The sequence below is a fragment of the Panulirus ornatus genome, chromosome 50 (assembly GCF_036320965.1).
Source record: "Panulirus ornatus isolate Po-2019 chromosome 50, ASM3632096v1, whole genome shotgun sequence".
Taxonomy (NCBI): Eukaryota; Metazoa; Arthropoda; class Malacostraca; order Decapoda; family Palinuridae; genus Panulirus; species Panulirus ornatus.
Genome location: NC_092273.1, coordinates 8601620 through 8614408, shown reverse-complemented (window position 1 = coordinate 8614408; position 12789 = coordinate 8601620). Strand labels below are relative to the sequence as shown.

Below are 12789 nucleotides of genomic sequence, written 5' to 3'. Positions count from 1 at the left end.
CTTCCTCCCATCTGCAGCACACCCATGGGACCTCAGCAACGCATCTGCCCTCCTGCAGCACAACTACGGGACTCCTTCCTCACCTCTTCTCCCGTTTCTGTTATACCAGTAACAGCTCGCCCATGAGTTGCACTTTCCTGTACATATCAATACGGTATGACATTTTTGTGTTACTTGGAGTTTCTGTAATGCCTCAAGCAGCCCTAACAATTATGGTGTTAGAAATCACAAAACTAAACTTTAGGGGGGTATGATTACACACGATTAATGGGAGAGGCTAACTATACTACGGCATTTATTGAGATCATTGGTGAAGAGAAAATGAAGTACACAAGGTTGAAATAAATAGCTGCAGACCTGTGGAGCAACCTTAGTTATGATGGAGTAAATAGCACCATATAGACATATAGAGGAATAGATAATGGGGATCCACAGGTGTAAAGCTGCCTTCCATGAAGCACAAATTAGAAATAGTATCCACCTCTTCCTTTCCTGTACAACCCTTTAAATGCATGGTTTTTCTTGCCAAACACACTCCTTAACAACCACAGGACCCTAATTTCTCCTCTTTCTCTTCCTTTCATCCCCTTCTCTTTTTCAGTCACCATGACTTCATCCACTGCCCTGTCCACTCTCAGGTACCTAAAGCACTCCTTTTCTTCCAGTTTCTCACAGTTTACCTCATACTCAGATGGATTTTTCTCACCCTTCTACTGCACCTCATCAATTTTCTCTTAGCATCGTCATCAAACCGCAAATGATTCACCATAGATGTCCTACCTGGTATAACACTGTAAACTCATCCTTGCTCCATGACCTTCACCACCCTTTGCATACACAGATTAAACAGCTTTAATGGCAACACAGTCTTGAACAAGCCCATCCTCACTAGGACATTCATCTTCCTTTCTACTTGCATGTGTGTACCTTATTTATTTGGTCTAAAACTCCTCATTGCATTTGGTAACTTTTCATTCAACCTATTTATCGAGTGCACCTTCCATTTGGCATCTTTGTCAATACCATTATGTTTCCTTTGGATCCATAATTGTCACATGCAAGTCACTCTCTTTCTCCAGGTTCTGTTTACCTCACAAGCATTCTTTAAAGCAAACACCTAATCCAATTACCCCTCTACCTGGGCTGAAAACACATCACCTCTCCAGGAAACTGCTCTGTGCATGACACCTATCCTCAGTCACCACTCTCCCATACATCTTACCACATATACTTAGGAAAGTATTCATCTTACATTAAAATATTGATTTTTGTTCCCCTTGCCATCATACAAGGGCAATCTACTTGCACTCTGGCTGTTCTCAGTCTCACCTTAAGCCATACATGCATCAAAAAGCCCTGATCTACCAATCAGTGATACTGTCAGCTCCTTTCTTGAGAAATCCAATTCAAATTCACTGCATTTCATCATGCAAGGCTTCCACGCCCTTGTCCTTTCATTACACTACTTGCCATGATTCTCATTCCACATTGTCCCAAAAATCACATCATGTTAATACTTTCAACAGTCCTTTAAATTAATCATTTCATTTACCTCCACATCTTTGATTATCATCATATTCTCATCTGCCCTCCTCATTAACACCACCATTTGCTATGTTATTCTCTATATTCAATTTGCCCCCTTCTACAGCTAAACTTTTTTTTTAATGTTGGAGACTCATCATAGGCTTGAGTCCACATCAAGGCTGGGCCATAATTGAAGTATAGAGAGGAATAGGAAAAGGAAAAAAAGACAAGGGAAATTACTTTCTCATTAAAGTATCTCTTACATTCAGTGGTATTCTTATTAATCAGCACGAGTTCCTATCCAAGTCATATTATTATTTTCACCACTCTGTAATTGTGTTTATATGGAAATGTAGTTTGTATTACATACAAATATGAGGACTGTGAATAAGACAAGTACTATTTGGTGCAGTTTATTAAAATTAATAAAGTCCCAACGTAAAAATGGGATGGATTCATGGAAAAGACTAGAATGACACCACAATCAAAATATGAGAAAACTGCATAGTTATTTATTGTACATATGTGGAAAGGTGAAAAGGGGGGAACAGTATCTTGTTAACAAGATTTTTCATTAGTTTTTTGCTAATAACAAAAAACCTCGAGTGAATAGCTGAACATGCTCTATCACTGAATGCTTATGAAAAAGGTCATATAATACTTTATCTATTATGCATGCATTTCCATGGTTGGCATGTGAGAAGTCTTCCCCAACCATTTCTGTTACTCATCACATCCATAGCTTCAACTGTTGACTGATTGGGTGGAAACTGTAAAATACAAGAACCTGGTGGCTATTCAGTACTTTCCAGCTTGAAAAATATCTAAAAACTTTAAACTGTTTACACAGAATTATATACTCTAGCTTAGTTTAAAAGATTTATTAATCTATTAACAATATCATTACTATGTAAAATTTTCCAATATTTCTATTCCTCCACTACTGTTATATAATTCGTGTCCAACTCTGAAACTCTTATATTTTTGGTATTCCATAAGTATATTTTCCATGGTAATATCACAATTGCAATTGTCACATATTGGAGTAGGTCTCTTCTCCATTTAAATGATCATAGATCAACACAGAATAACAATCCTCCATCATCAAAAAATTGTCTAAAAAGGTCTGTCTGTTCCAACTGAAAAAGGAAGGCCATCTTCACCACTTTTTTTTTATCTTCCATAGTTTATTCTTTTGGGCTTTCAAAACCCTTCTCTCTTGCCAGTTACATCTATTGGTTCATTCTTCCAATCAAATTGCTTTGAGGTAAAACTCTCATATACAGAACACTAGATATGGTTGCTTTAGCCTTAGCATGTTATTTCATTATGCTAATAACAACATGTCGTGGCACCAGAAAAATTCTACACTTTATGCTTTGAACAGATTCTTACAATCCAATTTCAGACTTTTTCAACTACAGGATACATTTGAGAATAGCTTGGAAAGCACTCATGGAATAAGAGTAGACTGTAAATTTCTAATCTGAGGATTGCCTACTGAAGTGCAGCTGGCATACAATATAGTTCCATTGTAAATAAGATTGTTTCGGTATTTTTGCTACATGAGATTCTCCTTCAATGACTATACCAAAACCATCTCCATCACATTTTGAGCCGTCAGCAAGTATCTTTATTCTGTTTGCGTGAACAGTATCATGCCGAAGATATTTACTTGTTTTATCTCAGAAGCAATGTTGCTTTTAGTTGTTCTCATCCAATACTGGTAAAGTTTGATCTTAGGAATCTTACAGGAAAGGAACCAAGCAAAATCTACTTTTCTAATTGTATCTATGTTCAAGTCACTTTCATTAATGGCGTTTTTTAATGTTGCATTCAAAGGTTTAAAAACCTTTGGATGTTGATCAAAAACCTCAGACCTCTAAGCAGTGAAAACATACTTTTGTAAAGGGTTAGTGTACATTTAAGCCTAAAGACTTATTTTAAACCAAGTTCTCTGTCTTAAATCCTGAAGGAGCTAACCAGAATCATCATACAGACTTTCACCTTAAGCGGACATGAATGCTAAAGTGCTTAATACCTAGATCATGGACATCAAAAATGTTCAGGATGTCATCAAAGACTAATGAACAAATTTGACAACCATACTACAGTTTTTTTTTTTCCAAAAGAAGGAACAGAGAAGAGGTCCAGGTGAGGATATTCCCTCAAAGGCCCAGTCCTCTGTTCTTAACGCTACCTCGCTATCGCGGGAAATAGCGAATAGTATGAAAAAAAAAAAAAAATAGAAGTCATATAACCTCATATTGGTATCTCTGTTAGCTTTCCAATGTTTACAATTTTTTTCACTTCACAATACATATGTTGAAGGATTTCAATGCAAAGGCCCACGTCAATCTTCTATAAAAAAAAATCATGCCTCCTCTTCCTTTGGAATATCAATGCCTTTGAGTTATTCATAAGGAATTGCTGTTCTTTTTTTATTTTCAGTAACATCAAAACCAGAGAAATTTGCTCAGAGAATGGTCTATGATAGACAGTCATATCATCAACAAAAAAGAGATACTTCAACATCCCTGGATCATCATCTGCAACATTATTGACAGCAATGAAGCAGGTAACATTTAACATGCTGCCCACAACATACCTTCCTGTGGGAATTATTTTGAATATTCTTTACCAACCCTCACCTTTAACTTTTGTCAAAAACTGTTGAATAAACCTAAACCACCTGCCTCAAAGGACCATTCTGTGGAAATACCTTACAATGCCATATTTACATGTAGCACCACTGGCTTTCTCTATTACAAGGAATGCTACTGTTGTTTAATGATGATCAACAAATCCTTAAATCCTATCTGAATGACACTTGATACTCATATCAAGGGGTCAATGGTAGAATGAAAATTTCTAAAACCACATTGGAATGGAGTGATACAATTATTTCTTTCAAGGTATGACACAATCTACGATTAACTTTTTCTATGAGTTTGCAAAAACCAGTCAGTAATGGAAGGATCTTTACCTGGCTTAAGAATGGCAAGAATAAGGAATACCTTCTAAATATATGGGAGTACACTTAGCATCCATATCATATAAAACATATTAAAAAAAAAAAAAAATTGTGGGGGCTTCAGGATATGTTTTAACATATAGTATTACTCTCCTCCCTCTCTCTCATTTACCCTCTTTTTCAGCACCTGCACCTTCCTCTTGACCTTCTGATGTTTTTTCTTGCAGTTAATCTAACTCCCACACTTCTTTCCTGTTGTTGCTGTCCATATATCTCTTGTTTTTTATGTTCAGAAGCAACTTAATAGCCAAACCAACCACTCACTAACCTTTCTCAAACACCCACATTCCACTTTGTGCATACCAAATGCTTCACCTATGTAATGCTTAGCTAAATGCCTTTCATTCCTTGCCCACTCCCCTAGTTTCACTTACTCTCATCTTATACCACTCTTCACTCAATTTCTGTTAGAACAGTCTCTTTTCCAAGCTGTCATTTTCACAACTCTATTCCCACACATGTCCTTTCCTCTTTTCTTAATGCTATCACAAACTTTCACTCCTGTCTTCACCAAGAAATGGTCTGATAATCCATCAACATACTCACATTTTCCAATATCCCCTTTGTACATCTGAGAATCAGTATATAATTCATTTTTTATTCATTCTAATTTGCTGTTTTCGAAGAACAAAGAACTCATTTGCTCACATTCCCTATTCCCTATCCACAGCCAAGCCCAACAGAACTCTGTGGTTTCCCCTCACCAGTTCAGGGGCCTTGGTTCAGTCCACTGACCACATGTTACCCCCTATCATATCACTCTAATTCACTTTACCCCATGCAAGCCTCTGACCCTCTTGCTTGTTCAAAGCCCAGTGACTCACAATGTCTTTCACTTCATACTTCCGTGTCCTTTTCAATCTCCCCCTCCACCTTACTCCCTCCACTTGTAATGCATATATCCTCTAAGTCAGTCTGTCTTCATTCATCCATCCAAACCCCTTTCAACACACCCTGGTGAGCTCCCTCACTCATCCTCAGCTTACTACCACACCTTTTGCTTAACTTATTTTTCTGCCCCAAGAGAAATTCTAAACTCTATGGGGATCCTGCAGCATTTAGGGGGCTGACCATGTCTACTGGGCAGGGCTGCATATTATAAAGGGCGGTGAAGATTAGTGTGTGCGTTTATGTGAGAAGAGTACACAGTAAATGAGCAGGGTGTGTTCAGTGACTTCACTATGGCAATTACAAGGTCAGCATAGAGGTCTTGTTGTATGGTGAAACAGTGTATGTAATGTTGGAGCAATGGGTGATATCCAGAAAGCAAACAGGAAAAGAGTAATTCTGATGGTTGTATGTCTGGCATGATGGTGTTAAATTTAAGACTGGGTTGGGAGGATGTAACAGAATACATTCTCATCAGAGAAATCCATCCTGTGAGTGTAGTGCAGCTTTGGACTGCAGGAGCTCTTGGAAAAGGGGTTCTGGGGTAATTACATGAATTTGTATGTATACACATTTCTCATTCCACGAGTCCATCATTTCTCTGATACTGATTATAACACAGCCGAAAAGGTGCAGGAGGACTGTAAAAGGAGTCCTGGGGATTAAAAAAAAAAAAAAGAAGAAGAAGAATTACATATATAAATATATGGGCATTACTGGACTCCCCAACTTGTAGTTACACCAAAAGTGAGAAGTTACCTCCTGCAAGGCTATCATCAACAATAGATGAATGGTAGTCTTACTGAGGGAATTCATGCGTAAAAGGAGTCCATCGTTTACCTGCTTCTGATTGAAGCACAGTCTTAACGCTGCAGGAGCCCCATAAAATGGGTTCTTATGTTGAATAACTAATTATAGAGATAAGTTACAAATACAGACATATGTAATGACAGACTTGTAATAATAAAATCAGCTTCATTTACTTTATAAAAAAAAAAATTTCCATCCTGGACATTAAATAACATAATGGTACTTATACACTTTAATCAAAGGAACACTACTGATGAACTGTGATACTCTGCACACCTGATGATTAAGAACAATGGAAATGTTTTTATGCTGTGCTAAGGATAAGAGGAGCATCCATTGGACTGCGTGGAAAATCAAGCTTGGGACAGTTCTGGAAGAGTGCAGCACGATCTTGACCTTCACCCTTCTTCACCCAGTGCCCATAGACACGGAAAGCACAATTGTCAATCACCTGGAAATAAAGTAAAGGAAATCAGACCTTGCATGAATGTCTTTATTTTCTTTAGTATCTAAAAATCTAAAATCGAGAATCAGTAAACTGGAAAGCAAAGATGATAATATTTTAGACAACTGTAAAACAGTTTTAGACTAAGTTGGTGGGAATTTCAATGTTATTCACATCATTTGCGCCTTTTCCCACCTCATATTTGAGTGTTAATGAAAATCTCTTCTCATCTACAACAAATAGACATCACACCAATAAGTGTTTAAGATCTGAGAGCATTGCTCAAAATTTTTCAGGAAAAATGGATCATGCTGAGTAGCCTATCATGATAATGAAGGTGGCAAGAATTGCAGTCTGTGCACAAATGCACAAAGAAGACAAATATGTAAGTGTCGAAACATATAGCAACAAGGAGATTTAGTTAAACATATAGCAACAAGGAGATTTAGCTGGGCACTGAAAAATAAAAAGATAGTAAACAAATGGAGGAAATGAATTTTACGAATGTGTAGCTGACCATTTATATGATGATGTGACTATGATAACAAAATAGTCATTAATCGGCTGAAAACACCTTTAGAATTCCTTTAACTAAATCTGTTACTTACCTGAAGATGCAGAACAGGCTCTAAGTCCCGATCCAGGATGCACTTAAATGGTACACACACTGAACATTCTCCTACACATCTATGTAATGACTCATACAGGTAGGCCATATATAGCACTGTCCTAAAAAAATCCTTGCTTTGCTTTAATGCCCTCTACATCTATTTTTCCTTTCATACTATTCGCCATCTCCCGCGTTAGCGAGGTTGCGTTAAGAACAGAGGACTGGACCTTTGAGGGAATATCCTCACCTGGCCCCCTGTCCCCTCTTTTGGAAAATTATATCTACATATGAGAATATATTCTCTCTTACTTGTGAAGTTTTGCTTTTAACCTTTAATGTTTGATGATTACAACATCTCAAATCACAATTAAAAGAAAAAAACGTTCTTCAAATTTTATCTAATATAAAATTAAACAAATACATGTAAATTGTATTGGATATATACAACCAAATAAGATAATATACCTTCTGTGGCTGTGGTAACATGGTGGAACGTGGTACAGCATGGAAGTGTGCCTCATGATGCAAACACTCAAAATGACACTCATCTCTATTTGTGGTCACTATTCATAAATTACAATATATCTTACCATATTCACATATATCTATTCCTGGGGACAGGAGAGGAAAAGTACTTCCCACGTGTTCCCAGCATTCTGTAGAAGGCGACTAAAAGGGGAGAGAGTGGGTGGCTGGAAATCCTCACCTTCCGTTTTTTACTTTAAAAAAAAAAAAGAACAGAGAAGGGGACCAAGTGAGGATATTCCCTTTAAGTTTCAGTCCTTTGTTCTTAACACTACCTTGCGAATGATGGAAATGGCGAATATGTATGAAAAAAAATCACATATATCTACACCTACCAACCTATCTCCCTGCCTCAGTGCCCCTTCTATCTTCAATGGGACCTCCACTGCATTCAGGAAACCAGCCATGTCCAACAGGATAGATCACAGGTCATATAGTGTAGTGATGTGTGTATGTCTATGTAAAAAGAGATTGCAGGCAAGCAGTAAGTATTCAGTGTCTTCAGTGCGGTAGTTCTCTTGTCTTGAAATAGGATAATTCATTGTTTGTAGCATTAAGGACATGTGATATCCAGAGCGTGGTTTCAGCTAGGTGTATGTCTAGGGGGTAGTGTTTAAAATTGAGTTGGAAAGTTGATTGTTTAATATCTGTCAAGTCATTTCAGAGTGTTCATGTTTTATCAAAGTTGTATTTGATGGGGGTTGGGGCAGGTTTCTGAAGTATGAAGCAGCAGTATGCTTTTTATTTCAACCTTAAAAATGGTGGTTTGCTATGAAGTGGTTTCGATAAAAAGGGTTCAGTACTGTTGCAAAGAAGTGAGAGCTGAGCACACTGAGGTGGAGCATTATTGGGAGGATCTCTGTTTTGCTGCATCACTGCAAACAAGACCTTTGTCCCCCAACCTATCCTATGATCCACTTCAGCTCCTACAGTTCTATATTTGCCTCCTAAAATAGTGGCAGAAGTGAAAATGATAGCAAGACAGAAGTCTTAATAATCACTGACAACTACTCACTCTTCAAATGCAAAATGATGCTAACCTTTCGAAGGGCCTTGATCCTGTATGGGTCAACACGTGTAACAGCCAGAGACACAGGCTCGGGGGTGAAGCGAAGCCTTTGGATCCTGATTACAGCACGTACACATAAAACACCAAACTGGAACATCTTCTTTGCATTGAAAGGACGGCCTTGGTAATGCTGGTTAAACATTGGAAAAAGTAAAACTAGTTTACCAAACACACTTTGACATCTTAAGATATATTAGTACACAATATGTAAAAAAATAAAAGTAATTATGTACTGTAATAATGTAAAAGCAAAAAATACTATAGAATATCAATCGAGTACAAAACATCAATGAGAAGTATTATAATACAATAATTCTACATGATACAGAGTAACTGAAACATTAACATGAATGTTAAAGTAAGATTACTGAAATACTTTATCAGTTATTTACTAAAATGCTATTTTATCAGTAATTTACTGAAATACTATTTTATCAATTATCTACCATTCGTAGAAGAGGAAGAAAATAGCGTGCTTAACTTACCTTCTCTCTATGAGTGCCACCAATTTTTTGACTCCGGCTAGGCTAGAAGATGCATACAAAATGAGAAGCAACAAACAAACCATGCACACTCAGGAAGCAGTAAAGGCCATTAAACTTGGAAATCAAATGTCACTGTCACTGCAAAGCTAAGTGCTGGTATTAAAAAGACTGAATACAGTGATTATCCAATTGTTAGAATCAATGAGTAAACACCAAGATGAAAAGAGGGAATCAAAAGAATAACATTATCAGTACCAATAATGAGAACATAGAAAAAATAATGATGAATAATAGTATTAATCACAGTAATAGCAATTCAGTAATGATAATAATAATAACAATAATATAAATAATAATAATAATAATAATAATAATAATAATAATAATAATATTGTTGTTGTTGTTGTTCGCTGATGATACAGCGCTGGTGGCTGATTCGGGTGAGAAACTGCAGAAGCTGGTGAATGAGTTTGGTATAGTGTGTGAAAGAAGAAAGCTGAAAGTAAATGTGAATAAGAGTAAGGTTATTAGGTACAGTTGGGTTGAGGGACAAGTCAATTGGGAGGTAAGTTTGAATGGAGAAAAACTGGAGGAAGTGAAGTATATTAGATATCTGGGAGTGGATTTGGCAGCAGATGGAACCATGGAAGCGGAAGTGAATCATAGGGTGGGGGAGGGAGCGAAAGTTCTGGGAGCACTGAAAAATGTGTGGAAGTCGAGAACGTTATCTTGGAAAGCAAAAATGGGTATGCTTGAAGGAACAGTGGTTCCAACATTGTTATATGGTTGCGAGGCATGGGCTATAGATAGAGTTGTGCAGAGGAGGGTGGATGTGCTGGAAATGAGATGTTTGAGGACAATATGTGGTGTGAGGTGGTTTGATTGAGTAAGTAATGAAAAGGTAAGAAAGATGTGTGGTAATCAAAAGAGTGTGGTTGAGAGAGCAGAAGAGAGCATTTTCAAATGGTTTGGTCACATGGAGAGAATGAGTTAGGAAAGATTGACCAAGAGGATATATGTGTCACAGGTGGAGGGAAGGAGGAGAAGTGGGAGACCAAATTGGAGGTGGAAAGATGGAGTGAAAAAGATTTTGAGTGATCAGGGCCTGAACATGCAGGAGGGTGAAAGGCATGCAAGGAATAGAGTGAACTGGAACGATGTGGTATACCGGGGTCAATGTGCTGTCAATGGATTGAACCAGGGCATGTGAAGCGTCTGGGGTAAACCATGGAAAGTTTTGTGGGGCCTGAATGTGGAAAGGGAGCTGTGGTTTTGGTGCATTATAAATGACAGCTAGAGACTGAGTGTGAATGAATGTGGCCTTTGTTTTTTCCTAGCGCTACCTCATGCACATGCAGGGGGAAGGGGAGTGTCATTTCATGTGTGGTGGGGTGGCAACGGGAATGAATAAGGGCAGACTATGAATTATGTACATGTGTATATATGTATATGTCTGTGTGTGTATATATATGTTTACGTTGAGATGTATAGGTATGTATATGTACGTGTGTGGACATGTATGTATATACATGTGTATGTGGGTGGGTTGGGCCATTCTTTCGTCTGTTTTCTTGCACCACCTCGTTAACCTGGTAGACAGCGACAAAGCATAATAAAAAAAATAATAATCTATAATCGATAATAATAACAATAATAATAATCAATAATCGATAAAAATAACAATAATAATAATCAATAATCGGTAATAACAATAATAATAATTATATTGATAATAATAAAAACAATAAGCAGGGGGTAGCAATGCTGTTTCCTGTGTACATGAGTATATATGTATATGTCTATGCGAATATGAGGATAAGTATATGTATATGTATGTATATGTGCATGCATAGGCGTTTATGTATATGAGTGGATGGAACATTCTTTCTTCGTCTGTTTCCTGGCACTACCTCGCTGACGCGGGAAACGGCGATTAAGTATAATATAATGAATATAATAGATAAAAATATTAATGCCTTGAACCTATCAATCAATATCTTCCCATACAATTTTTCAGGAATACTCAACAAACTTATGCCTCTGTAGTTTGAACACTCACCTTTATCCCCTTTGCTTTTGTACAATGGCACAATACATGCATTCCGCCAATCCTCAGGCACTTCATTATGATCCATACATACAGTTAATATCCTTACCAGAAACCAATCAACAACATAGTCACCTCCTTTCTTAATAGATTCAACTGCAATACCATCCAAACCTGCCGCCTCACCGGATTTCATCTTCTGCAAGGCTTTCACCACCTCTTCTCTCTTAACCAAACCACTCCCCAACACTCTCACTGTACACACCATCCCAACCAAAACACCCTACATCTGCCACTCTATCATCAAACACATTCAGCAAACCTTCAAAACACTCATTCCATCTCCTCACTTCATCACTACCTGTTATCACTTCCCCTTCACTGATGTTCCCATTTGTTCTCTTGTCTTACGCACATTATCTACCTACTTCCAAAACATCTTTTTATTCTCCCTAAAGTTTAATGATACTCTCTCACCCCAACACTCATTTCCCGTCTTTTTCAACCCTTGCCACCTTCCTCTTGACCTCTTGCCGCTTTCTCTTATACATCTCCCAGTCATTTGTACTCCTTCCTTGTAAGTAACATCTAAAAGCCTCTCTTTTCTCTTTCACTAACAACTTTACTTCTTCCCACTAATCACTACCCTTTCTTATCTAACCACCTCCCACCCTTCTCATGCTACATGCAACTTTTGCACATGCCATCACTGCCTCCCTAAATACATCTCATTCCTCACCCACTCCCTTCACGTTATTTGCTCTCACCTTTTGCCATTTTACACTCAATCTCTCCTGATACTTCCTCACACACTTCTTTCCAAGCTCACATACTCTCATCACTCTCATCTCCCCGATAGTCTCTCTTCTTTTCTGAAAATCTCTACAAATCTTCACCTTTGCCTCCAAAAGATAGTGATTAGGCTGCCCCTCTCAACACATTAACATCTAATAGTCTTTCTTTTACGTGCCTATCAATTAACATATAATCTAATAATGCCCTCCGACCATCTCTCCTACTCACATATGTATAATCATGTATATCTCTCTTTCTAAAACAAGTATTCCCAATCATGTCTTTTTTTGGCACACAAATCCACAAGCTCTTCACCATTTCCCTTTCCAACACTGAATATCCCATGTACACCAATCATATCTTCAACTGCCACATTATTCACCTTCACATTTAAATCACCCATCACTAATACCTGGTCTTGGGCACCAAAGCTGCTAACACACTCACTCAGCTGCTCCCAAAACACTTGCCTCATGATCTTTCTTCTCATGACCAGGTGCATAAGCACCAATAATCAACCTTCTCTCTTTATCCATTTTCAGTTTTACCCACAT

The 12789-nt window shown here is 37.7% G+C and overlaps 1 protein-coding gene across 4 annotated transcripts in view; it reads right to left on the bottom strand.

The window, feature by feature from the left end:
* Positions 1 to 1927: 1927 nt before the first annotated feature.
* The window catches only part of PhKgamma (phosphorylase kinase gamma), a 55424-nt gene continuing 44562 nt past the window's right edge, over positions 1928 to 12789 (bottom strand). For 2 of the 4 annotated variants that reach the window (XM_071691364.1, XM_071691365.1), the window contains exons 10-12: positions 9394 to 9435; positions 8880 to 9038; positions 1928 to 6710 (exon numbers count right to left, since the gene is read on the bottom strand). In XM_071691364.1, the coding sequence (XP_071547465.1) occupies positions 6564 to 6710; positions 8880 to 9038; positions 9394 to 9435 (348 nt within the window). In that variant the 3' untranslated portion in view covers positions 1928 to 6563. The remainder of the gene's footprint in view (positions 6711 to 8879; positions 9039 to 9393; positions 9436 to 12789) is intronic. The other 2 variants (XM_071691366.1, XM_071691367.1) reach the window with 1 other exon arrangement.